Source organism: Arachis duranensis, chromosome 3 (genome assembly GCF_000817695.3).
Source record: "Arachis duranensis cultivar V14167 chromosome 3, aradu.V14167.gnm2.J7QH, whole genome shotgun sequence".
Lineage (NCBI taxonomy): Eukaryota > Viridiplantae > Streptophyta > Magnoliopsida > Fabales > Fabaceae > Arachis > Arachis duranensis.
Window position 1 is genome coordinate 29,325,218 of NC_029774.3, and position 27,307 is coordinate 29,352,524.

General features: G+C 34.3%; 3 protein-coding genes across 13 annotated transcripts in view; 1 reads left to right on the forward strand and 2 right to left on the reverse strand.

The window, feature by feature from the left end:
* Positions 1-1,803: 1,803 nt before the first annotated feature.
* On the reverse strand, positions 1,804-9,111 carry LOC107478413 (phosphoenolpyruvate carboxylase, housekeeping isozyme). The gene is made up of 11 exons (XM_016098550.3): positions 8,927-9,111; positions 8,413-8,606; positions 7,455-7,846; positions 7,237-7,321; positions 6,401-6,623; positions 6,032-6,135; positions 5,845-5,938; positions 5,509-5,663; positions 2,938-3,936; positions 2,462-2,848; positions 1,804-2,357 (listed from the first exon to the last, which is right to left on the reverse strand). Exons 2-11 carry the CDS (start codon positions 8,575-8,577, stop codon positions 2,061-2,063), a joined length of 2,901 nt encoding a protein of 966 aa, XP_015954036.1. The 5' UTR covers positions 8,578-8,606; positions 8,927-9,111; the 3' UTR covers positions 1,804-2,060.
* A 1,091-nt stretch (positions 9,112-10,202) lies between these two features.
* The window catches only part of LOC107478414 (uncharacterized), a 24,973-nt gene continuing 7,868 nt past the window's right edge, over positions 10,203-27,307 (reverse strand). Inside the window, exons 6-10 of one of the 8 annotated variants that reach the window (XR_008007132.1) lie at positions 12,010-12,394; positions 11,494-11,623; positions 11,133-11,417; positions 10,921-11,028; positions 10,204-10,806 (exon numbers count right to left, since the gene is read on the reverse strand). The gene's annotated coding sequence lies outside the window, so the exon portion shown is untranslated. Of the gene's footprint in view, positions 10,849-10,920; positions 11,029-11,132; positions 11,624-12,009; positions 12,395-27,307 lie in introns of all 8 variants that reach the window. The other 7 variants (XR_008007137.1, XR_008007134.1, XR_008007136.1 and 4 more) reach the window with 7 other exon arrangements.
* LOC127745722 (calcium uptake protein, mitochondrial-like) lies at positions 15,419-17,044 on the forward strand. 4 transcript variants are annotated; one of them, XR_008007138.1, is made up of 3 exons: positions 15,419-15,671; positions 15,816-16,037; positions 16,319-17,044. XR_008007138.1 is itself a non-coding variant. In XM_052259239.1 (3 exons), exons 2-3 carry the CDS (start codon positions 15,953-15,955, stop codon positions 16,698-16,700), a joined length of 504 nt encoding a protein of 167 aa, XP_052115199.1. In that variant the 5' UTR covers positions 15,420-15,671; positions 15,816-15,952; the 3' UTR covers positions 16,701-17,044. The 4 variants fall into 4 exon arrangements, 2 of the variants coding, with proteins under 2 accessions (XP_052115199.1, XP_052115200.1); XR_008007139.1 differs by lacking the exon at positions 16,319-17,044 and adding an exon at positions 16,138-16,272; XM_052259239.1 differs by having other exon boundaries at positions 15,420-15,671; positions 16,282-17,044.

Consider the following 27,307-nt stretch of genomic DNA (forward strand, 5'->3'; position numbering starts at 1 on the left):
AAACACAATGCACAACACTACTGTGCTAAATCCAAAAGAAATCATCACCCTAGAATAACATCATATCTACCAAAAAAAATATCATCCTAAAATAATATTATATCCACCAAAATAGCATGTCCAAATCAAAGTTTTTAAACCTACAAAAATTAAGTCATAATCCATTTAACCTAAAAAGATCAATATTCTAATGCCAAGGCCTAAGCCTAAAAATTTTAACATTTTTTAGGCTAGTCCAATATTTATTGTTGCCCTTATTTCTGCAGAGAAAAGATCAGTTGGCCCTTGAGTTATTTGTGATTGTGAGGCAAATTGTGGGTGAGAAGTTTGTGCAAGCCTAACAATAGTTTCTTTTTTTCTAAAGAGAACTGAATTTAATGGCTTGTTTGATGAAGGCTTTGATTGGACTTTTTCTTTTCTTGATTGCCTTGGATGACTGCTCCTACACAATGCTAGACCAACATCAATGGCAAACAGTAGATATAATAGTTGACATTGTTAGCAATAGCAGTAGCACTAACTATAGTTGTGTTTGTGGATTGTGGAATATTCATTGTTGGGACTTGATTAGACTAAAACATAGAATAACAGTTGCATAAAATATGCACAATTTCACCTTTTAGTATACAATTAAACTCTTATAAAAATTATAAAAGGGACAATTAAATTCTTATAAAAGTTATGAAAAATACAATTAAACCCTCATAAAATATATTAAATGGACAACTAAATTTTCATGTTTGAAAGAGTTAAAGACTAACCTCATGATCGACAGTAATCTCTTGTTGTCAATGTTAGGTGCACTTTGAGATAGTGCACACTTCTCTTGAGAGACAAACTCACGCTGAGTTTTGGTCTTTTTTTTGGTACCTTTCTTTATTGTTGGGACTCTCTTGCAAGTTTTGTAGTGGTGGCTAGGATTGCCACACTTGCTGCAAATGACCATAAGACTTCTCCTAACCTTATTTTCATTCATCAATGACTCTATAGAATCTTTCTTCTTTACAGACAATATTAATTCACTACCAAGCTAAGCAACTAAAAATTTACAGTTTTTTAATGGTTTATGCACGATTTTTAGCAAAGAACAAAAAGCTCTAAACCCAAAAGAGTAGACATTCATATTATTTTAATGGTTCATGCAAGATTTTTGCTAATAAAAAATCATAACTACTTGCTTTACACACTTTCAAACATAAACCACAAATTCTTTACATCATTGGGACCAAAAAAAAAAAATCACAACTTTCGAAACACAAAAATGACTAAAAAATCTTTTATCTGGAGGTTGAATGTCATGACTAAAAAGGTGGGGACGTATCTATCCCCTCAAAACAACGTCATTTTAGCCACGTGTTCAGTGACTAATGTGTCCTGAACGCAATGCATGTTGCTTTACTTGACACATCACACATACAATCTCCACGTATGAGAGAGTGTCGTATTAACCGATTCAACCTGATTTGGGGATTTATATGGCATATATCTAATAATCTTGGAGACTCAGGACCTAGTTAATTTTTTTTAGGGACAAATCTATTGGACCGCCAAATCTTTGGAGACCTATTTGAGATATTACTCTTAATTAATTAAAAAAAAAAAGAGTACTTTGAATTTAGATTTTTATATTTGTTTCAAATTAAATAGAATCAAAAAAATAAATAAATTTAATAACATTTATAAATGACTATTTTGTGAATAATATTTGTAAATTTTCATAAAAATAATAGGTTGAACGTTGAACCACTAGAATAGATAAAGATTGTAATTTCACCGTCAAAATACACACATCAGACACAAGTGTTGAGTAAGTCAATTCGTTGCGTTCATGGAGTCAGTCAATTTTATTGACGGCTATCGTTGGAATTCTACCGCAGCCAAATTATATTGTACGTCAAAGGAAGGAACATACATATTTCATAACTTATCGATGGAATGATGGATACAAGGCAGGGAAAAAGGAAATAACACACACCAAACTTTGGTTCGGGCAACTAAATTATGATTTCTGGAAAAACAATATAAGAAATATGCAAATACAAAGGCAGACAGAAACTCCATTAACCAGTGTTCTGCATGCCAGCAGCAATACCCTTCATGGTGAGGATGAGGGTGTCTTCCAAACCAGGAGCATATTCACTTGTTGGGTTCAGTGTTATAAGTTCATCAGCAGGTTTACTTATCTCTATATACTCTTTTGAGATGTGCGGTCGCAAACTCACGTTATAGTTCGGATCACGGATACGTTTCAATGTGTAAGCTTGGCAAACGTTAAGGGTGGTAATGTAAGAATCACGCAAGCGGAGCCTTTGTTTTAAGTATGGATCCCCTTCAAGAAGATCTCTGTGTCCACACACCTGATAGTAAAGCAAAAGTGAAAATGAGCTTTGAGTATCAGTCCATTGATAGATTCAACTGGAATGATGCTTGTAGCACATTTTAGAAGGGGATTAGCGTTTACCTGAAGCAGGAGTTTCTTGGTTTCGTCAAACTTGGTCCTCAACTGCTCCCCAAACGACCATAGATCTTGTGAAACAAGGAGCTTATCATACAGGGCAGCTATGCCAGGGTCTCCCTTGGCAAACACCATTTCCACTAAATCAAGAGTGACCCTGAAGAAAGGCCATTGATTGTACATTTCTTGCAGCATATGAAGATTCTTAATATCCTTCCCAATAACATGTCTAAATGCTTCCCCGAAGCCTAGCCACACCGGAAGATGAAACCTTGTTTGTGTCCAGGCAAATATCCAAGGTATTGCACGGAGAGTCTCAATGCCTCCACTTGGTTTTCGCTTTGCTGGTCGACTTCCTATGTTCATGCGGCCATACTCCAACTCTGGTGTAGCCTGCATTTTAGAGGGTTGAGTTAAATACAAAACTGGTTAATAGAGAGAAAATGAAAAATACAAATTGATGTTTGCAGTTTATATCTTACCAGACGGAAGTACTCAACAAATCGAGGTTCTTTGAATACAATAGAGCGGTATTCCTCTGTAGCAATGACAGCCATCTGATCCATCAAAGCCCGCCACTCTGGTTTGGGTGAGATTGGAGGATGCATTCCATGTTCTAGAGTTGCAGCAGTGTAACGTTGAAGTGTTCGGAAACATAAGTGCTGCTCTCCAAATGATTGTTCAATAACTTCACCTTGGACAGTTACACGAAGTGATCCATGGATTGTATCCGGAGGTTGGGATAAGATAGCAAGGTGGGTCGGACCACCTCCTCTCCCAACAGTTCCACCGCGACCATGGAACATTGTTAGCTTAACACCATACTCTTTAGCTACCTTGATAAGTTCCTCTTGGGCCTTATATAGCTGCCATGCTGCAGAGAACCTTCCAGCATCTTTACCTGAATCAGAATAACCAATCATAACTTCTTGCTTTCCGTTGATTCGGTTTCTGTACCATTCTACGGAGAACAACCGAGCCAAAGCAGCAGGAGCTGCCTCCAGATCTGCAAGTTTCTCAAACAATGGGACAACTCTTAGTGGATGCTTGACATGGCATTCACGTTGCAGAAGTTCAACTGCAAGCACATCAGATGGTGCAGTTGCCATTGATATGATATATGCTCCAAAGTTATCTGCTGGCAGTTCAGCAATAACATGAAATGTGTCCAAAACATCTTTAATTTCTTCAGTTTTGGGAAGGTCGCGCCCAAACAGTGGCCGTTTGCCACTTAATTCAGACAAAAGCCATTGCTGCCGTTTCTCTTCTGACCATTCCTGGTAGGAACCAATTTCCAGATGCTTGGTAATGGCATCCAACACATCAGTATGACGGTCTGACTCTTGCCTGATATCAAGCCTCACTAGTGACAATCCAAAAGTAGATACTTGCCGAAGGAAATCTAGAAGGCTTCCATCAGCAATTGCCCGATCACCACAAGCACAGAGTGATCTATAGCAAAGTTCCAGGGGTTCCAAGAACTGTACAAGATTTGAACTTTCGTTAGTATCTTAAATATAAGTTATCTGCTGCAGAATGATATTTATGGGTATTAGGTTTCAGGTACTACATAAATTTTCACCAAGTATTTTCAGACATCAAAGGACAAGGCAGCTATTAATTGACATGCAATGCAATGGATCTAAATGTTTGATACATCAAAATGAACTTTTATCTTTTTTCTTTTGAGGAGTAAGCAACAGCAACAAAAACAAAGCCTTATCCCAATAAGTAAGGTCTACTACATAGATCAAACGATACCATTGTATCCTATCATGTGTCATCTATAGTGAGAATGTTTAGATAGAGATCTCGTTTGACCGCTTCATGTTTAGGTTTTCCACTACCTCTAAAGACAGAGGATACACATGCATGATAATTGTAGTACACAATCAAACACCTTTAGCGACCCGAGCACCCCAAATCTATTAACAACCAACACCTAAAAAACCTCGATTCCCTATCCAAATCTATCCCTGCAAACATGGTTGCTTTTGACCTAAAATAATCCTAAAAACACAAAAGTACAAACAGTTTGAACAACAATATACCACCCGAGATTAAGGTTCCTATCCTAATGAATAGCTCCTTTGAAGCACCAAAAGATCCACTCAATAGCATCACCAAAATAGCTCAAGTGCACAATAACCTCCACCCTGATCTTCAAAAATAATAGCAGCAAGCCAAAAGCATAACAAACCAAATAAGAAAAGCATATCAACACCACACCTCTTACAAAGAAAATCCAATTCCAATCTCACCACACGCGTCGTAATTTATCCTTCTAGGCAATGAGCTAGTTTGGTTGTACGGTTGGGGAAGTATTTCTTTAAAAGCAAAAGTTGAAGTAGAAGCAAAATATTATTTTGCATTTAGATGTAATTAAAGTATCTGAATTTGACAAATATAGTTCTTATCTTCAATAACATGACAACATTATGTTTGGATTAAAAAAAGAATACTACATAATTATGTTTAGTTAAGTAATTATTTAATATTATTTATATTTTAATATTACACAATGCTCATACACCAGAGCTCAACATATTATAAAACCACACATGCCCAAATCCCACATGGAAAATCCAAGATACACGAACTTTTTTGTCTCAATTACATCCTTCTTCAGGGCCAAAATTTTAAGGACCAAATTAACTCATAACAAGGGTAAGTATTGATGAAAATCCAAAAACAAAAGGTGGATAAATGCACAAGGCTCCCACATGGAGAGATCCATGAAAGTATATAAAAAGCTTCCCACAAGTGCAAAAGCTGTTTCCATGTTAAAAAAAAGTTATTTGTTTTTTACTTTTTATTTTTTAATGCACTGAATTAAGAAATAAAGGAGGCCAGGGAGGTGCTTACAAACTTAATAAACAACCAGTGGAGATGTTAAATGGTTGAGTAAACACATGAATTGCAAGAGTTGGGAATATTACATTATTAAAAAAAAGATAGAGAACGGATACACCAGATGGTAGAAGTTAAAGGGAAAGTTGGTAAGAGCCAATTTATTACTTGCTGTAAAGAAAGTTAACAATGGACATACATACCTCCTCAACATTGGTAAAAGTTTCTTCCTCTGGAATTTCAGAGTGCCCGTGTGCTAGCAAATGGCGAGATCGCTCACGAGTCTGATAAAGCCTATCCCTTACTTCACCCAGTAAAACACGGTATGGTTCATTTGGGGGAATGACTTTCCAAAACTCTGTCATTAAGAAGAGTATTAGTAAGTGAACTAAACAAACCTATTAAAAAATTTACAGCATTTTCTGCAATATTTCAATAACTAACATTACATAATAACAGCTGACATTGTAATATGGAGGTTCTTATTAAATAAACTAATAAACTATATCTTGAACTATAGGAAGGAATTTAGTGAACACCTATATAGTGCTTTGCAACTGCATCTTTCCTGGAAGACCTGTTAAGTTCATCTGCACGTACACGCAGCTCATCATTGCAACGCCACATTGACAGCTACAGATACAAGTTTGCAATTAAGCAAAATGCCAAAATGGTGCAAGAGTAATAAACCACCCACAATGATTATTTTAAAGAGCTGATAATTACTTCAAACATAAGATCCTCTATCTGGGAATAATATAAATTAGCAGCCATCATTCTAGCCAATAAACAAACATCCCTTGTCACTTCAGGAGTTACTCTTGGATTGCCTGCATCATATTGAACATAGTCAGAGGCATTTTAACTTCATTCTTAGAGAAGATTAAGAGAAATGTGAAACATGTCACAAAGACACAAAATTAACTGAAAGTACCTAGCTAAGATCCACATTTGGTATGATAAATTTGAAGAATTTATAATTTCCAAACATGGTGGCAGATCCACATTTTGTTGTATTTTAAAGATAATTATGCAGATCTGTCCATTTCTCCCTATAGTAAGAAATATACTTTTGGTCAAACATTAGAACCATACCATCACGATCACCACCCATCCAAGAAGAAAATTGAATAAGAGGAGCATTATAAGGGACACGTTCATTTATCCCTATATTCTTCAAAGCTGTATCCAGCCGACGTAGAAATTTGGGTACACCAGTCCAAATTGTCTCATGGAAGTAGCTCATCCCTGCTCTCATCTCATCTTGTGGGGTTGGAGGAGTCCTCCTAATTTCATCAGTACGGAAGGCAGCTTGGATCTACATGAACAGAATTAACAAATGAAATTGATTAATAAAATACAATTTACTTGAGCATCATCTCTTCTATCATTTGAACTTCTGCATGTTAACTTCAAACAAAGGCATTGATGTGATTTTAAAGGAAATCACATGGAGAACAGGTCCCAACATAAGATTGATTGCAAGTAAAACATGTAAATCCATGTCCCATCCAGGAGTTAGGAGTTATTCGTACCAATGAAGATTTCCATTGCAATGCAATAAATGTTTACTTGCATAGAGGAAGCCAACTGAAAAAACTACACAAAAGTCACTTTTGGGTTTCATTGCTGGCTGTAATGCCCAAAAACTAAGCTACTGATGGCTTGTTTTAAAAGCAAGGAAAGAGAAAAATCAGACACAGATAGCACAGATATAAGCAATTCCTGAACTGCAACTCCAACAATCATATTATGGACCAAATAATTTCCTCATTGTTCAGGGTTATCTAAATAAAATAACATAAATTTTCGTTGGAACGAAATTTCCATTTCTGTATTTTTTAGTTTAACAGAGAAGTGTAGACCATGGATACCAAGAAAAAGAATGATCTGATTTGGAAAAATCAAATTGGAAGGATTTTGATATTCACCTCCCTCTGTAGAGCCTCATCAAGTTCCTGCTTGTCATCAGGAGTTACATCTTTGGCATATAATTGAGTTAAACAGTTTCGTATCCTGTATAGATGAAGAATAGATTAATAGCTAAATTTCTTTATTTTGCAAAATAAATTAGAAAAGAAAACCAAAACAAGATGGGAGAGAGAGAGAGAGAGAGAGAGAAACCAAAGCATAAAATTTAAAAGCAAACCTTCCATGCTTCTGAAGCAAAGATCTACGAACAGATTGAGTAGGGTGAGCTGTAAGAACCAAATCAACGGTCTGGTTTTTCAGTGCTTCAAAAACTTCCTGAGGAGACTTTTTTAATTCCACTACAAGCTTCTTGAGTGTTTCTTCAATGTCTGATTCAGTAGTTGCATTGTTCTCATCAGCAAAATCTCCCTTTTTCAACTTGATCCTTCGCCGATGAGCAATCTGGACCTCTTCTGCTAAGTTGGCTAAGTTAAGCATATGAGAAAAGGATTTGGCGACGACAATTGAATCACCAGCATCCAAACTAGTTATCAGATTTCCAAGTTCGTCCAGTTTCTTAGAGTCGTGTTTCCCTTCATATTCAGCAGAAAGCTCGTATACTTCTTGAACCTGCAGAATAACAAATAACTCATCAATCTGAAACAGTTTCTAAAATATCTGAATTCAATAAATAATTAGAGGGAAGCATATAATCTAGTATACATAAGAATAGGAAAGGAGTAAACACCAAATTTGATCCTCAGCAGAACCTCCAAACACCAAAAGCAAAGTGCCACTCGTAAGGCCAAAATGTTAACCAAGGGCCTCACACCAAAAGTTTGCAGTCTCATCTCTATCCATTAAAAGTTTAAAACAGCTAAATTTTCAATATCAGAAAATGACTCAGGTTAGGGGTGTCAAGCACAAATACAAATTTTATCACTGACAAAAGCATCGTAAAGTTCTTTCTCATTAGCACTTTTCAAGATCAGTATCCAGATTCCAGAATTCTTTGGTATATGTAAGCTTTGATTCCACACTTTTCTAAAGCCAAGCCAAACGGATCAACTTGTACTTTTGTTCCAAAAGTTGAGACATTTGGGATCACAAGCTCCAGTAAACACATACAAGTTTATAAAATGAAAAATGATCCAAAACAAATTCCAAGGAGTTGAAATCAGAAAAAAGAAACTCACCGTTTCTTTCAGATCCTCTCCGTGTAAATCCTGAAGAATATCAAGGAAGCGATCCAATAGCAGAGCATCATACTCAATCAGTTTGTCATCTTCGCTCACTTTTGCCGGAACCAGCTGCCTAAGCTGGGCATCAATGGATGCCATCTTTTCCAACTTCTTTGCCATTGCAGCAACCTTTCACTTCCTCCCCTTACCTGCCAGCATAGTCAAAACTCAAAAACCAAAATTCACGAGAAGAAAAGGAACTACGGAACATGGAATCATGAAACAAATCAAGAACCATCTTAGTTAAACTATGAAGAGAGCCAAAACAGTTGATGGAGAAGAAAACAAACGGAGATATTGAGACCAAAATTCAGATGGATCGTGTTAGTTGATAGTACTTCGGCATACAGAAAAAGTGCACATGGAACAGTAACAAGAGTGAAAATGAAAAACTGAAAACTGAAAGTTGTAACTTTCGGATTCATTAGACGTGTGATGAAGCAGCGATTGGAGTGTAATAGTGTAGTACCTGTGTAAAGGGCCAATAAAGTTGTCAGAAGAGGGAGAAATAAGAAGAAAACGATGATGAGAATTTAGAATGGGTGAGAAGGAGAGAGAAATGGAGCAAGTAGAAGTGAAAGAGTGCCAGATCCAGACTCCAGAGTGGTGGTGACTGGTGAGTCGTTATATGGAAATCAGCTACTGAACAGTGAAAAGTCTGCTAACTTGCTCACTCTCAGCGAGTGTAGTAGTGGGCCGGTACAGAAATGCGCCTAAAAAAATGGCTTTTTTTTTTCTTCGGAAATTGTTTTAGATATGTAGAAAAGAACGGCCTCTAAATGTTGAATTTTTTTTAGAAAGTAAAGTGTAATTTTTTATTTTTGAATGATTTTTTTATATTTTTTTGTCCCATTTATAAAATAAATGATACGAGATCAAATTTTATCTTTTAAAATAAAATTTAAATTTTAGAGAATCTAAATTTTTGTTTAAATATGGATATTTGGAGTGTTTTCTAGAATTGTGGACGTATTAAAAAAGTAATCCAATACGTTACCTGCGTGTTTAGGGTTGCAACATGTTACATGTTGAATGGATGTGCTCCACGTAGCACACTTTACCTGCATGTCCAACACGTTGATTGTATGTTTACTTAGTACGTTACGTTTATCTACATATATATACACCAAAAATCCAAAAATTTCCATTTTTAAGTAAAACATACTGCTAAAATTCATATTAAAATTTTTTGGCCTTTTTTCTTAATAAATAAGAAAATTATATTTATTTTTTTAATTATTTTTCAGTTTTCTACCGATTTAATTATTTGAACATTCTATAACTATATCAAAAATAATATAAGAAATTATAATACAGTTGCAGCCAGAAAATATTGGGGATCAAAATAGTACTTTATCACTACAAGAAAAATACTGAATATCATCAGATTTACAATAAAAAATAATCGGACGGTATAAACTTCACTGGTAAATGTTTACCATCGGATTTATTTCGTCTGACAGTAATTATCGTCGAATTCTCTGACGGATTACCTGCTCACAAAACCAATTGGTTAGTAGCAGATTTTTTCCGATGGTAGTGTTGGTGCCAAAAAATGTTGTTCCGTGCCATATTATCGTCGAATTATTCTAACGGTAATTTTGACAGTAATGCTAATTTTTTTTAATTTGAAATAAATTGTCAATTTTGATTTTAAATTTAATTTTTTTCAAACAATTAGGAAATTCCACTATTAGTGGTCAATTCATAATTAATGAAGCATTTATATTTAAAATAAATAATACAATGTTCAAATAAATTAAAAGTCAAGTACATCAAATAAATACAATAAAACAAAAAATTAATATCTACAGATCCAGGTAGTCGTTGTCAGTCCCGTGGCCCTGAGTCGGCAGCGCAGAAGGCAGCAACGATGTCCGTGTGCCACCAGCAGGACCGCTGCCACCACCAAGGTCGATGCTAGCGGTGCACATCTGGTCCTGGTACACCTCTATCTGAGCCTCCATACGCTGCATCCGCTCCAGCGACTCCCTAAGGCCTAAACCCCAGTCTGAGCTCATCCATAGACGTCATGCGAGTGAGGATCTCCTGATACCTCTCCCGACAATTGTTAAACTCCTAAGCCTGCTAATGAAGGCTGCGCTGAAGCTCCTGCACTTGCAGCCTTAAATCCACGCCTTCCTCGGGTTGGATGGCTCGACTGGTGGCGGAGCCTGATGACGGCCTCAATGTCGAGGTGGGAGGCTGCTGGCGAAGAATGACTCCATCTCATATACACGGTTCTTGTACGGGACTAAGGCGGTCTTGCGCCAAACCGCATCGAGGTCGACGACTAAAGCTGCAGAGCCATCAGCTGTGCTGAGACTGTTGAGTTGTGGCCTCTAGTCTCTGTGTGTAGGACTTTTGTGCAATTAATACAAGTTACTGTGACTAGTAAGACAGATATACAGTTAATCTCTAACAATTTCATAGCAGAAAATAATCAGATGTATGTTTACTCACATAATGGTCCTGAGACCGTTGATAAACAAATCTCGCTTTGTTCTCTTTCTGCGTGTGGATGTATTTGAATGTCTCCGCCAATGTGGCTTCGCAGTCCAACGACTTCGACTATACAAGTTGCATTGAAATACAAAATTATTAGAATGCCTAGTAATGATATGCAAAACAAATAAAATAACGAAGTTATTAACAAAATTAAAAGAACTACATACCAGCCTGACCTTGGTCTTCATGAAGGTCACCGAGCTGCCAGTGTACTTGGACGACTTGGCTGATACCTTATTAGCTCACGCTGATCCATGAACCCCGCATTGGTCTCCCAATGAGCTAACATTCCCTTCTTTATCTCTAGTCAGAGCCATCCTGTTCGCTGGTCCCGCCCATGACGAACATCATCCAGCATCTGCTGGAGCTGCGACCCATTCTATGGTCGAATATCTTTCGGATGGCCAAGTCGTGCTCAATATCCCAAATGAAGTGCAGTTGCAACAAAGAAGCTTTAAATTTAGTTAAGCAGATAGAGGATATAAACCAACTAAAAAGGTTTGAAATAGAAACAATGAAAGTAATTACCGTCTATTTCTCAAACCAACCCTTCCCGGTCTCAGCGGAGATCTTTGTGTAGCTGGGCCAAGGCTGGTCGTGTATTAGCTTGATGACATTCGTCATTTCCTGATTACATGTGTTTGGGTTCGTCAAAAACCTAACAACAACCCACAAATAAGAAATAACCTTAATCATTAAATCTAGAAAACAGGAATCATAATCATTAAAACTAGAAAACAAAAACTAGCAATCCAAATCAACCTAAATCTACTAAACAGAAATCAATTTTTAGAAACTTTCAGAAATAATAGGAATCATAATCAATAAAACTATAAAACAATGACCAACAATCCAAATCAACCTAAATCCACTAAATAGGAATCAATTTTCAGGAACTTTCAGCAATAACAGAAATTATAATAATTAAAACTAGAAAACGGTAACCAGCAATTAACACTTAAATCAGCTAAACTAGAAATAATTCAGACACTTTTAGCGATAACCATAAACTGGAAATACATGAGCATTGAACGTGTTACTTACATCGTGCCGCCATTAGGCCAAATGCGCAACCGTATGGTGGGAGGTGGTAGAGGGGCATCATCTATTGCCTCACTTCCATGGCTGGATTCCGAGCCGTGGCATCCGTCGCTAGAGTCGGCGTCGCCATGGATGTGGGCTGCTAAGCGATTGGAGGCGGTGTCGTCGCCGTGGACAGAGGCACGTAGTTGGAGTTGGGTACCATGATGAACGGATGGTCTACTAAACATGTAACGTGTGGCATGACTGGGGTGGTTGGAGTAGATAGAGAGGATCCGGAAGTCTCGGGAGTACCGAAAGAAACCCTCTCTCTACCCTGACCACGGCTACAACCACAACCAGTAGCCTGATCAGCAGTACCTCTTTCTGTCGTCAGGTCTACATATATCTATCAAACAATCTCAGCAACAATTTCTCAATAAATCATTCATCAACGCAGCAATTAACAACAATTAACATAATTGGACAGTTCCAAACACTTCAAGCATTCAAAATCTATTATATTGAAGCAAACAAAACTTAATCAACCTAAATCCACTAAGATTAGAAAATTAAACTGAACTAACTTCGAAACAGATTCAAAATTAAAATTCTAATTCTATTCAAACCTAAACTAAATTGAACTAAAATTAAAAAAATTATTAAACAATCGTAGTAAAACAGTCATCAATGCAACAATTAATACAATTAGATAATTAGACAATTTCAAACACTTCAAGCATTCAAAATCTAATGTATTGAATCAAACATAACTTAATCAACCTAAATACACTAAGATTAAAAAACTAAACTGAACTAACTTTGAAACTAATCAAAATTAAAATTCTAATTATACTCAAACTTAAACTAAATTAAACTAAAATTAAACAATTATCAAATAATCTCAGCAATAATTTCTCAACAAAACAATCATCAATGCAGCAATTAACATAATTAGACAAATTCAAACACTTCTAATTTAATTAATCTAAATACACTAAGATTAGAAAAATAAACTGAACTAACTTTGAACCTATTCAAAATTAAAATTGAAATTCTACTTAAACCAAAACTACATTAAACTAAAATTAAATAAATTGAAAAAGAGTTGTTCATTGAACCTGTAATGAAGAACAACAAAAATAAGAGAAGACGTGAAAGTTGCAGTAATGGTCATCAAAGTTGTTATAGCGGCAGATGGTGGTAACAACAAATGGTGATGACGGCAGACGGTGGTTACGATGCGAGAGAGAGAGAGAGAGAGAGTATAAAATTCGAAACGGGGGAGACGACGTTCACGCTTTCCTTTAGAACATTGTTACCGTCGGATTAATCTGACGGTAATACTTTACGTGTGCCCAAAACGCATTGTTTCACTAACTTTGTTACTGTTGGATCTTCTTGCCGGTAAATCTGACGGTAGTAGGTGCACCAAAAATTTTCTTCTTTTTTTTTTCTCTAAATACTACCGTTGACGTTACCGTTAGAAATATTATTCTAATGGTAATATTATAGGGTTGCGAATCTGTTACCTAATCTGATAGTAAATTCGATGAAAATTTTGCCATTAACGTTTGATGTTAAATTTGACAGTAAATTTTACGATACTCGATATTTTTTCTTGTAGAGTACACAATTATATTTTATGAAAAGAGTGTTAGAGAAAATGATGAACATGATGATAAATTTAGTGTAGGAGAGATAAAAATATTTAGATGAATGAGCAACTAAATATTATGGATAGACTAAAAAATCTGTATATAAGAGAAAAAATATAAAATAAAAACTATTGTTAAAAATATAATAAAATATCATCTTAAAAAGTTTAAATATATATAAAGAAAAGATAGATAAAATATTCGCCCAGGAGAATAGATTAAATAAAAAATAAACAAGTAGTAAAATATTAAAAGATAGAGAAAGAACTAAAAAATTATATAGTAAAATAACACAATGATATTATTTAATTTATGTATCTGATTTCGTTTAATAGGATAAAATTTAGTTATTATTGTTATAATAAGAGATCATTATTAAAATAAAAAATATATGTTTAAAGTAATGATTAAATATTTCTCAACTGTCCCAATTAAAAAGATATTAATGAATTATAAATGGTCATACAACTATACAGCTAAAAGAGTACTTTTAAAAAAATATTATAATGGTGATTGTAGAAATTCTTTAAAGTTTTATAGCTATTAACTGAATTTTGTAATCATTGAATTAGATATTTAGCTATTAACGAGATAAGAGATGGATATTTATTTTGGTAAATATTTTTTAAATTATTTATTTCGATAATTATTATAAGAGTAATGTTAAGAAATCAAAATGGTATTAGCCAAAAATCAGTCAAATACGTCTGGGTAAATTCAAAATCTCTACGAGTTAATATATATGGATGTTTCTTCTGTTAAGTATCAGAATGTTTCTTTTTCATGCTAAATGGATGTTCTTTTATATATTTTTCGAATTTTTTTGTATTACAAATGTGAATGTTTCTATTTCTTTAAAAATTTCATAATTTTTTTAAATTTTATAAATATTTAATTATTTTTGCTAAAATATAACTGGATATTTCTTTTGTTAAGTATTAGGATATTTTTTTCATATTAAATGAATAATTTTTTTATATTTTTGTGTATTAGGGAATTGCATTATTAACTCTGATATTTGGTTGCTGTATGTCTCACATTCTATATATAAATCATAGTATTCTTCAATGGTTGGTTCGCCCTTTATACATTTGAATTGGGAGTGGGAAAAAGCCAAGAATCAGAAATCACAGAAAAAATGAAATAAGCAACATTCTAAGGGGAAAATCTCACAGCTGATAACTGGTTATCAATGTGAATATTTAAAAATCAATCAAGACACCTAATAACAAATCTCATCAAAGGAACCCCACCCATATGAGGTGAGAAAGGAATAGGATCATATGCATGCAGATAGATGAATGAAAACTCCCTTGAACTTATGTACAATTACACACACAGTATCCTCACCTACCATGAGATTCAGTTAAGTATACGATTATAAATTATGATGTCCAAAAGGGATCATATGCACACAACAGTTCCTCCGTCGCCTCCTCCCTCTACGCTCACCACCGCCTCTATGGTTTCTCAGGCTGTCCCCCTGCCCTCAAAATCGCCGCCGCCTTAAGGATCGAACTCAAGTTCAACTCCAACTGCAACGGCGGCTCCAGTAACACATTTGGTTCACGAAAGGGAAGCGGTTCTTGTCGACGGTGGCAAATCCGACGAGGCAGATGTCGGTGATAGAAAAGGAGTGGGTCGCGGTGAGGAGGCGGAGAGGGCCTGATAGTGAGAGAGAGGGGTGTGTGTGTGATTGTTGGAGGTGGGTAGGTTAATGTGAGAGAGAAGAGTGTGGTTTTGTTTAGTTTTTGACTGGTGACTTCTTAGTTCCAAAGTAGTTAAAATCACGACTCTACTCGTAGAATCGCACGATTCTGCGATTTTGTTTCTCCCTATTGTCTCGTCTATGCTTCTCGTCTTCCAGGAAGCAGCTCCGTGCTGAATCACCGAGGAAACACGCTGAAATGCTGGAATCGCGAGTTTCCGGCGAGGTTGCGTTCTAGTTTCAAAAAGGCTCCAGAAGCGATTTTCTTGGCCCAAATTGCAACCAATTCAAACCCTAGAGCCCAATCTGAAGTGAGAAAGGTAAATGTCCCTACAAATTCTTCTTGAACGGTTTACCCTAGCAAATTTTCCTCAATCTATGACTATCTTTTCAGTTTTCACCTCATTCAATTTACCACTTTCTCTCCCTCTAAACTCTGAACTCCCTTTGAATTCTGAAATCAGCAAATCGAAGAAGAAAAGTTGTGCTACCGTGACCCCTAAGGCTTGTTGCGGTGCTCCTGTGAGTGTATCTCTGCCTTTCTGACTCTTTCTGACTACAACTGTGACTGCATTGGAAGGTTGCTGACTTAGTGTTGCTGATGCTCTGTGTCATTGACTGCCGGTGTTCATGGTTGGTTGTTGCTATCTACTGCGCTCTTCGCCTCCCCTATGTAGTGATTTTAGGTAAGCCTTAAATCTAGTTCGCCTCCCCTGTTCAGTGATTGTTCATTTTAGTGGTTTGTGTTTACAAGTCACAACAAAGATGTTCTTCACTTCTTTGCAGGTTGAATTTTTTTTGGTGAATTTTATTTAGCTGAAAACTTGAATTGTTAATTTATTATTGTGACATTGGACATAGTTTGCTCACTATGACTACAACAGAAAGGAACAATTTCAGCCAAAAATTTCATACTTTCCTTGGTTGTAGCTGCTGATATCAATTATATAAACAAACTGTTGAATAGGGTGGAGGAAATGAACGATGATTCGTATCTCAGAAACATAAAAATCACATTTCAAGAGTTTGAAGCCTTTGCAGAATTGAGCAAGCAGTTGGAATTCTTCTCCCTAGCCATATTCAGCTATGGAAAAATTAGTGGAGAGTTGACAAAATCTGATTTTCAGAGAGCAGCATCACAGGTATGTGGCATCACTATTACAGATGTAGTTGCTGACATAATTTTTCATGTTTTTTATGCTAACCGGGATGGAAACTTGAGTGCTGATGAGTTTATTAAAGTTATACAAAGAAGAGAAAGCAGTGCAGCACGTGAAGGCATGGAGAGTTTGTTATCTTGCTTTTGGAACTGTGCAATAAAGCATTCATCAACTAAGCTTCAAAGTTGATGATGAATTAATCTAATTAAGCATTGCAATGAACTCAACCATATGAAGCAACACAGGATGAAGATTCATCATTCATTACCTTAGCAAGGAAAACTTGCCATAAACACTATCATTATCACATGATTTTGCTGTGTACTCAGAGGTGTGCAGTGTTCAGTTTTTATTTTTTATCCAAGATCTTTTCCTTTCTGAAAATTTGTATGATCATTTTTGTTCATACTGATAAACCAGCTACTATTAAATATTATTGCTTCTCAAAAAAAAAATCAAAAACTAAATACTTATGCTAGAAAGTGAAGGGATACTCTGTAAAGAATGATTGAAAATTTTATATTATGGTGTAATGCACAAGGTAATTAGTTATTTATTGTAGTAGTTTAGTTGTGAATAAAATTTATAAATTTTATATTTTATGTCGAATAAATCTGTGAGTTGTGAATTTGTGTTTTGATTTGTGATTGAGCTTTGTTATGAATTGTGACTTTTGACTTGTAAATTTGTGTTATCAAATTTTTTATAATTTTTAATTTTATATTTTACGAGTCACGTTTACGTTCTGTCTTACGATTCAACGACTTACGATTTTGAACTAACTTTTCGAGTCGAGGTAAAAACTACGAGTTCACTACCTTGCTTAGTTCCATATACTTTTTCTTATGATAATTAATTTATTTATTAAAATAAAAAATTTGATATTTTTAATATTATAAATAGCAAATCAGTAGGGCCATCAAACAGGCTAGCCCGGCCCATTTAGGTGCGGCCCGTTAAATTCATGAGTTAAATGGGCTGGTCTGTTTAAACCCGTTTTATTTGTAGGTCAAAATTTCTTAACCCGAATTATTTATGGTCAGCCCGATGGGTTAAACGGGTCAGCCCATTTATCATTTAATTTTATTTTTTGAAAAATATTTTGACAAAAATATCACTTTTAGGTCAAAAACCTTTAAAAATAATACTTTTTTAATTGATGGGTCGAATTTTCAAGTCAGATCGGGAGAAATATCGACTAAAAGTACAGCTTTTTTTGAACATACCACCCGTTTAGTTCGTGAACTAACCCGTTTAACCCGTTATTTTTTTTCGAATTAATTGGACTTGACCCGTTTAACCCAAAATTTAAACGAATTTAATTTTAGAAACAAAACTTACCTACTTAAATGAATAAACAGACTAACCCAATAAATTTAGCCAATTTTAACCGGCCTAACAATCAGAATCAATTACCTTTTGTTGTTTACATGGTAATAATGGGCAACACATAAATCCTATTCTTACATGGAATATGCTTTCTGTTTTCAAAGATTCTCTCCTTTAGGGTAGTTGACTTGGTAGTTTGTTCACTGTGTCTAAGCTGCATTGCCATGCAATTACGCCATGCCCATGTGGCCATGTGGGGCACAAAGGTTCAGGTGAAGGGTAGCTCCTAATCTCTCAAACCTCAAATAAATGAATAATTATCTATCCATTTCTGAAAGGATTTCTCTCAGGATCGTTAATGAGATAGGATTTTTTTATTTAAAAAATACAATAAATACAAAATTACATAATTCATGGGAAGCAAATTACGAATTTGATACAGAAAATTTGAATAAAATTGTGGTTTTGCTCAACAATTTATGAACACTTGCGCATAGATAAATTGTGTATAATAACCATGATTTTATTGGATTTTTAATTTTAGTATTGTGATTTCAGCTGTACTTATTTGGTTTAGGTTGGATGAGCCGCTGGTTTGTGCATTCATGGAGCGATGACGTCTGGAGACGCACACGTTTCATATGCTGTTCGGGGAGTGCACGATTACACTGCAGGACATGACTTACCAATTAGGGTTGCCGATTGATGGACATTATATTAGTGGTTGCCTGACAGATTTTCAGACGTACATTGAGCGTGGTTGCCCAGCTTGGCCAACCAAACCCTCCTATAAGTTGGTCTAAACCTAAAATGCGCCTCTGTCGTATTCAGTAGTACCTTGATACACACGGATGCATCAACTCTAACCATCGGCAGTATGAAGGCTGAGATCACATGATAATCAAGACTCCTGTGATCGCTCAAGATCGACGTGGGTAGACAAGTGTGAGGTCCATTGTACCGTTTTACCTCCCAAATACCTCTACGATGGCTGAGACTGATTCTAATCAATCATGTGCACCCGTTGTCAAATTCCTTATACTTCCCAAAGTACTTATGATAATCGGACTCCACCACTTTGTACTGTACCCCGCGTCGGATGCTATAGGTCTTCACGCTTAACACGAGCTCTTCTTTATCCTGAAACTGCTAACCAACCTGAAACTTTGACAAACCTCCGATGTCCTGTGTATCTCTGGCACCAAATCCAATAGGATCGCCAGGAAACCCCTCCTGTCTCATGGCATCCAAGTCCAACGATGAAAAGTGCGGGGGGTACTGCTGAGTCCCGGAGCTGGACGCTCCGCCAGCCTTAGCCGGAATACTCGCTGCTATGTCATCATTGCTATCATCGACAATGATGTCCGGCTCCACATCATCAATGTCATCATCATCTAGCAATACATCGTTGATACTATCTGGTGTCCCACCATGTAATGAAACCGATGCTGTATCAATAATACCAACTTCTCCGTCACTACTACGGTTGTGATCAGCTGCGAAAAACGGGGAGGCAACCACCATTACATGAGGTGCAATCATAGGCACGAATGAAAAGCCACTAACAGGCCTCGAACTAGAATAGGCTGCAGTTGCTGGAGTTTGGGGATTCTGGTTCAAACCACCTGAGCTAGAGACCACATCTACAAGCTTGGCCAACAGCTCAGGTGTCATGACCTCGAAAAATTACCGACGACAATGGAACAGAACCTCCAAATCCTCGTCACTCCCTATGACAAATGAATCGTATTGCACATCATCTCGCAGAACTGAAATCGGAATGCGATAGAATAACTTCTCAACCTGTTTCACGCCTTGCAACCCCAGTTTCTGTATTATAGAATTCAGGAACTCAGCGAAATTTGTTGTAGGTTTCAGAAAAACATTGAGGAGATCCTTATCAGTAAACTTAAATACCAGAGTGTGTTTTTTTCTTAATCGACCCTCTATAGTGCACCAACACTAAAAAACTCTCCTCACTAGCTATTGTGTTTCACTCTAATGGGAGCAATTCACGTTCATATCATATTTATATACGTCGGGGGCTTGATAATTCAAATTAGTCAAATTTGAATTATATATATGTAAATCGAAATAGACTCATTTAAATTATTAGGGACGCTCTTGCATGCATAATTCGAATCACCATGATTTGATTTAGTATGACATCCCATACATGCATAATTCGAATTGGCCAAATTCGATTTATATGCATCACTACTAATTCGATTGGGGCTCATTTAAATTACATAAGAATGTGCTTTTGAGAGATCTAGGTAACATTTTTTCTTTTAGTTAATTTGTGTAATTTTGGCATTCATTTGGTTTAATTGTGTATTTTATCCTATTTTTTAGTAATGTAAAAATTTAATATATTTTTTTTATGGACACAAATTTAAGAGTTAGATTTGTAGTTTTTATTTTTTTAAACAAAAAAAATATGGGGGTTAGATTTGATTTTTTTTAATTTAAAAGTTTTTAAATATATATCTGATTCTTAAATTTGTATTTTAGCATTGAAAAATTTTTTAAACATGCAAATCAAATTCTTCGATTTACTTTACAACGAGAAAAAAAATTATTTCCGTCCATAAATCTGAGACTCCATTTTCTTCTTGACTCCAAATTAGATTTTAGGTTTTATATCTCAAACAAATCTGAACCTGATTTGTGAATTTTAATTAAAAAAAAATCATTTTCATATTTATAAAAATACACATCATTTTTTCATAATTGGATATAACACATCCTGGGTGTCCATAATTAAAAAAATTAGCTAGATTTTACTATCTTCTAAATTTGATATGAAATAGAGAAAATAAACAAAGAGACAAGGATTGAAATTGAACGAAAAAATAAATTGAAATTGAAATAGAAAATAAAAAGATAAATTAAAATTGAATACAAAGAGAATTATTCTATTTCTTGTTTAATTTTCTTATACAACAAGAAAAAGATTATTCAACCTAACTTGTTTATACCATAATTTAAAAATTGAATCGAAGGAACTCATTCAATCTTCTACCTAATTTTGTGATATAACAAAAACAAAATTTACTTAATTTCACTTGTCTACGTTATAATTTCATCACAAAATTAAGAAAGAGAATTTTAAACATTTAATTACTCCTGATGGCTACAACAATTTATAAGATATTTATAATTTATTATTATAAAAATTTCTAAATTTATAAATATAAAGTCCAATCTAATAATTAAATAAATAAAATTAAAATATATAAAATTAAATTAAGCATTCTAATATTTAAAAATATAAACTAACAACTGCTACGAAAAAGAAAAGAGAAAAGGTAAGAAAGGGGAGAAGAATGAAAATCTAATGAACGAAAATTTGGTTCGAATGTCTATTGGAAAAAGTTAGTATTGTTTGATTGATATTACTCACAAAGCCAGTACTATCGAAAAATATTTTAGATTAAAGTCTTATTTTATATCTTTTATTAGCACACTATCAGTTCTAAAGTACAAATAAAAAAATAAGAAAATTTGGCTAAGATGTCTATTGAAAAAAGTTCGTGTTGTTTGATTGATATTGCTCACATAACCAGCAATATCAAGAAAAATTTTAGATTAAATTTTTTGATTTTATATTTTATATTAGCACATTATCAGTTCTAAAAGTACAAACGAAAAAATTTGATCTGTATTACTGCAATTTATTTATTTATTTTAATTAATGTCTTTATATTGATATTAGATATAATAAAATATTAATTTAATTATTCTCTAGATTTTGAATATTCTAAAATTAAGGGTACTAAACTTAATTAGGACACCTGAATATTTTTAAATTCCAAAATCACCCCTTTTTCCCATCTTTAATGCTTCTCCAGTGCTTCATTTCTCGATCGTGAGTGGTGCTTCTTCTTCTCCTCCATCTATTTCCCACCACGTACAATCGCCGAGGTTCAAAGCTCGTTTTTCACATTTAGATAGGTTGTTCTTGAATCAGAAGCTCCAATTACAGATTTAAAATTGTTGTTGTGATTTAAATTTGTCATGGTTTTGTTGCTGAACTTGAAATTTGGAATTTGTATAATTGAATTGTTGATTCTGGATCAGGAATTGTTGACTGTAATTTTATTGATGACTTTTTTAATATGAATTTGTTGTTGCCGACAAGTTGCTCCCTTCCCGTCCATTGTTAGTGTCCGTTGCTCGCCGTCTCAGACTCGGGCTCCGTTCTATTTCGTTTTGCTTTTGTTTCTGCTTTAATCTATTTTTGCTTCATTTTGCTTCTACTTTATTTTGCTTTTACTTTTACTTTTGAATTGGTTTTACTTATGTTCACTGGTTATATAAAAAAAATATTTGTGCTAAAAAATTCTAATTATGAGTTCTGATTGTGTTTTGCTTGTAATTAACTGATTATGTTATGATAAAAATTCTGCTTTGATCATGCTAGTTCTGAATTTGTGTTGATTATGACAAAAATTCGGCTATAGTAGAAATGGAGCTTGTTGCATAGAAAGATTGGTGACAAAGGAGGAGGGTAAAGAGATGGTAGGTGGGAAGAGTGGTGGAGGGTGGTGAAGATAAAAATTATAAGTGTAGGGTATAGATAAATAAGTAAATTCACTAATGGCTTTTAGATTTTCAATGTCTATAGAGACTTAATTGAAAAAAATTAAATGGTATATGAATCTAATTGAAAAATAAAAATAAAAATCTAATTAAAAATTAAAAAAAAAACTATGAAAACATAGAATAATTAAACCTAAAATATTATTAGTTAGATTCAAAGTATGTAAGAATTAGGCAAGTTTGTTATAATATTAAGACCCGTTTGATAAATGTCCATATCTATTAAAGACATAGACATGGTACACACATCCAATGTTTATTTTGTGAAACATAAAAAAGAAGAGATACGATTACAAAAAAAAATCTATAAAATATGTGTATTTTGTGTTTCTCTAAAATAATAAGACGCGAATTTTTAATCTAAAACACAATTTAAATTTCATTTTTAAACAAATTTATCCTTAGTATTTTTTTAAAATTCTAAATTTATCCTCATTCATTTAGTCTTTTCCTTTCTTCTTCTCACACACTATCTCAACCTTTTTCTTTTTCTCCTCTTTCATCCTTCACTTGCAACCACTTCTCCTCCATATATTCTCTTCTTTTTCTTTGAATCTGACCGCAAAACTTCTCCTCCCTTGAATATGGATGTGAAACTACTACTACTACTACCACTTCTTCCTCGAATCTGCTCGCGAAACTTTTTCTTCTCCATTGAATTTGACTATAAAACTCCTCTTGTCTTACCTTTGCATCTCGTTATACCTTCTTCTCTTGTAGTTACAGGTGTCACCGCATTGCCTATCTTCGCCGTTGTAAATTGCCGCTGCCACGGGTCTCACTATGTCACTGCCTCAGATCTCACTGCATCGCTGCCGTCATTTTTCAGATTTATTTCAACTCCCTCTTAGTCTGTTTCCCCTTTTTTTTTTGCTAGATATGCACTTTCTCATTACCTTCTTCTTTGCTTCTATCATTTTTCTCAACCTTAATTACATCTCTTTCATCTTCATCTTCATTTTTGATTTTTTTTTTAATTTCAGATCAGTTTTTTATTTTTAAAATTATTGTTAAAATTCTTCATTATGTTTCAATTTTTAATTTGAATTATTGAACTAGTAATTAAATTTTATTGACGATATTGATTTGAATTGAGATTGAAAAATTAGTGTTGGTAGTGGAAATAAGTGATAAGTATGGTGATAGTAGTGGTTATACTTGGAATAAAATAGACATTTAAATTAAATACTTGTTTCCTGTATATGATTATCAAACATGATAAAAATATTTGTGTGTACCAATATCTATGTTTACTTGTGTATTTGTGTTTGTTTTTGTGTCTAGAGTACATCAATCAAACACAGCCTTAGTTAGCATTTGTTTTGAGATATTAAGACAGAGACTGAGAGATTGAGACTCAATATCGTGTTTGTTAGTTCAGAGACTGGTACTAAAATTTCTGTCTCTGTCTCTAAAATTTTAATATTTCAGTACCTCCAAAAAGTAAGAACACAGGGGACTGAAATTTTTAGAGATGAAGACTGAAACTTTAATAACATTTTATATCTAAAATATTTTCATTTCAATTAATTAATTCCAATTTTACCCTTTGTACAAATTAAATTTAAGCTTCATTTTTATTTCAGTTTCTATCTTCCACTTTATACCAAATACAATATTAAAACTTATTTCAATCTTTGTCTTTTAGTCTCACTCTCTCTGTCTCTATCTCTCTTCCAAATACTACCTGTATCGCTGTTGCTTGCTTTGCTCAGTCGCTCACCGCTGTCGTCGCGCAGTCGCTCACCTCGCCGCTCTCCCTCATCGTACTCACTTCGCTCGCACTTTTCTCGTTGCCGTCACTCTCCTCGCCGTTCGTCTCTTTGATTTGCAGTCTCCGGTCCTTCCTTCCTCTGTCGTCGTCTCACTGGTACGCAGTAAGCACTCCTCCTTTACTCACTACTTACAGCTTACTGGCTTGCTCTTTGCTTCTTGCCTTCTCCAGATTTGTTTTTTGTGAGTAGATTTTATAGTTAATTTTTTTTATGTTAGAACAGTTAAACTTGCCTTTTCATTAATATTATGTAAATTGTTGATGAATGACGGAGGACTTCTTTGAGTACAATAATTATTGATCTTGAAAAATCCCTAAATGACGATATAAAGAATGATGTCCTCAGCCCTCAGGAACTTGTTGGCCCTGCCAAGGTCCTTTCCTTTTTAAAGAAATTAACATTTGCTAATCTGAGTTGATTTATGTACTTCTTTAAAGCATGAGCTTTGCAATTTGTTTGAGTAATAACCGTAAGTTTTCTTACTTACTAGTAAGAATCAGCCTAATTTATGTGTGTTGGCCTTATGTATCTTTATATTTTTAAATCAAAGTATGTTTGGAAACTGAAATTATATATTACTTCTCATTTTTTATGTTAAATATATATCATATGGCTTTTCTGTTTAAGCATTCTTTATGGCTTTCCTGATTAATATTTTCTAGCAATCAAGATAGTTGTGGTAGTTATAAAATTGAAGGCTGATTATCCATAATGTCATGTATTCTTTTGGAGCTGATTCAGAGTCACTCAATCTTGTGATTTGTGCTTGATTAGTTATAATTGATTTCAATCTAACACCATCAAGTCATCATGCTTGCTATGTATACACATGAAACTTATTTAGGTAATGAGTGATTCACTTGCTGATGTTACAGCTTACATTTAGCATTGTTGTATCAAATTTGCTTATTAAATTATTAACCCGTTGACTGTAAATTTGTTACTCTTATTTTATACAATGAATTTTATTAGAATTAACATTGAATAAACTTGAATTTTTTAAAAAGTTAGTTCTTGTCAAGCTGGTTTAAGTATTTAGAGAAGAGACTACAGTGTGATATATGATGCATTGGTGCTAATTTGTTTTTGGCTTTACTTTTAAAAAGATTGATTAGGAACTTGGAACTTGGAACCAGGCTGGTAGAGTTTGTACTTGGTCTTTTGATATAATTGAGAAATTTTTGCTGGGATAACACTTGATTAGTTGTGGTTAACAGGTAAAGAGTGGTGAAATTGGTTAATAGGACTCAATTTTTATATATTCTTATTTCTTAGCATGAGGCATTACTAAGATTGGTTTTTTTATTTATTATTTTACAAAGTAAGAGTTAGAGTAACTATTTCTGCATAGTTATATAGTAATTTTTAATTGCATCATCATTAGAGTTATTTTATTTGTTGACCATGGAAACTATACTTATGCAAATTGTTCAATTCTAAAATAAGTGTTAGCTGCTTCTATTTTTGTTTATCTTTGCTTTGGAATTTTAATTTGGTGTTGCTTTTTTCTCAATGGTATTGCTGTTACTTCTGAAAAATTATTTCACCTTTTTTTCAAAAATGGTGCCAAGTTATTTGATAAAACTTTGTGTTTACTGATCATAATGCTTAACTTAACTAGTTTTTATGCTGTGTTTTTAATGTAGGTTTGTTAAATGGTGGAAGAACAAGAATAATGATTGAAGACTCTTTTGATGCAATTTTTTTATTATGCTGTTAAATTTGTAGTGATTAAACATTAATCTTTTTTTAATTTCAAGTTATTTGACATTGTATGAATCTTATGTTTGTATTTTAATTTAGTTATGAATTTTAAATGTTTATAGAGGCGGGTAGGGGCGGGACGGGTACCCGTGGGGGCGGGTTAGGGTAGGGCAGCCTACTACCCGCGGGTAGGAGTGGGACGGGTAGTAGTGGAGTGCAAGGACGGCGGGGCGGAGTTGGGTAGGGCAAAAACCCGCCCCACTGCCACCCCTAACTAGTGTGATAAGAATATATTTTTTTTGAATTTAAATTAATTTAATTAGACTTAATTATAAAAAATATTTAAATGTGTAGTTAGAGTGTATTATTATCGCACTAAACAAAATACTAAAATTTATTTCAATTCCTGTTTCTTAGTCTCTGTTTCTCAATCTCAGTCTTTTCGTCTCTGCCTCTCTACCAAACGCTTTATAGATTTTCACGAATACAACTTTAACTACTGACTAAAACTAACCCGATTTAATTTAATTGATCCTATACCCGATAAGTAATCAGGTTTATCCATCCTTAATTAGTCCGGGTATCAATTTTACGGTTGTCAAATTATATGCTTATTCCTTGACAGCACCTACACTAAAAGGCTAGGTATTTCGATGGTGATACCAAGAATCTAAATTGAGGTTAAATTAGTGCAACTTATTGCATCACAGCATCAAGAACAAAAATAGACTTTTGCTAAAATTACAAGGATGATTAAAACGAAGAACAGAAACCATCATGTTGCTTCACTACTAACTTAGCATGCCCTACATTTATCGAACATCAAAATGTGACGATACTTTACAAGCTATCAATATACCTATCTGTGCTTTAGCTATTCCTTTTTTGCATTAACCCATTCCTTTTCATTTATATTGATACACGTATCCTCCAAGGAACTTCAGCAATTTTAACATGCTATTATTCAGGATTTCTAGTTTACTCAAATTGTTGCTCTACAGCATTATATAGGTGTGAATTCCTGATAGAAACAATTTTGGTATTAACGTAAGTAGGGGTGTGCAAAAAAATTGGTTTAGCTGAACTGAATTGAAACTCAACTAAAACTGTTTTAAATAAACCAATTTTTTTAAATAAAAAACTGAACTGAAATTATAGTTTTTATGAAAACCAATTTTTTAAAAACCAATTTTTATGGTTCAGTTAAGTTTTAAACCAAATTAAAACTGGTTTTATTTAAACTCTAAAATTAATTTTTACATACTCTTTCTCTCTCTCTCCCCTTCCTCTCTCTCTCCTCTCTCTCCCTTCTTTCCCCCTCCTCTCTCCCTTCTCTCTCTCTCTCCCCTCCCCTCCTCTCTCTCTCTCTCTCTCTCTACCTCC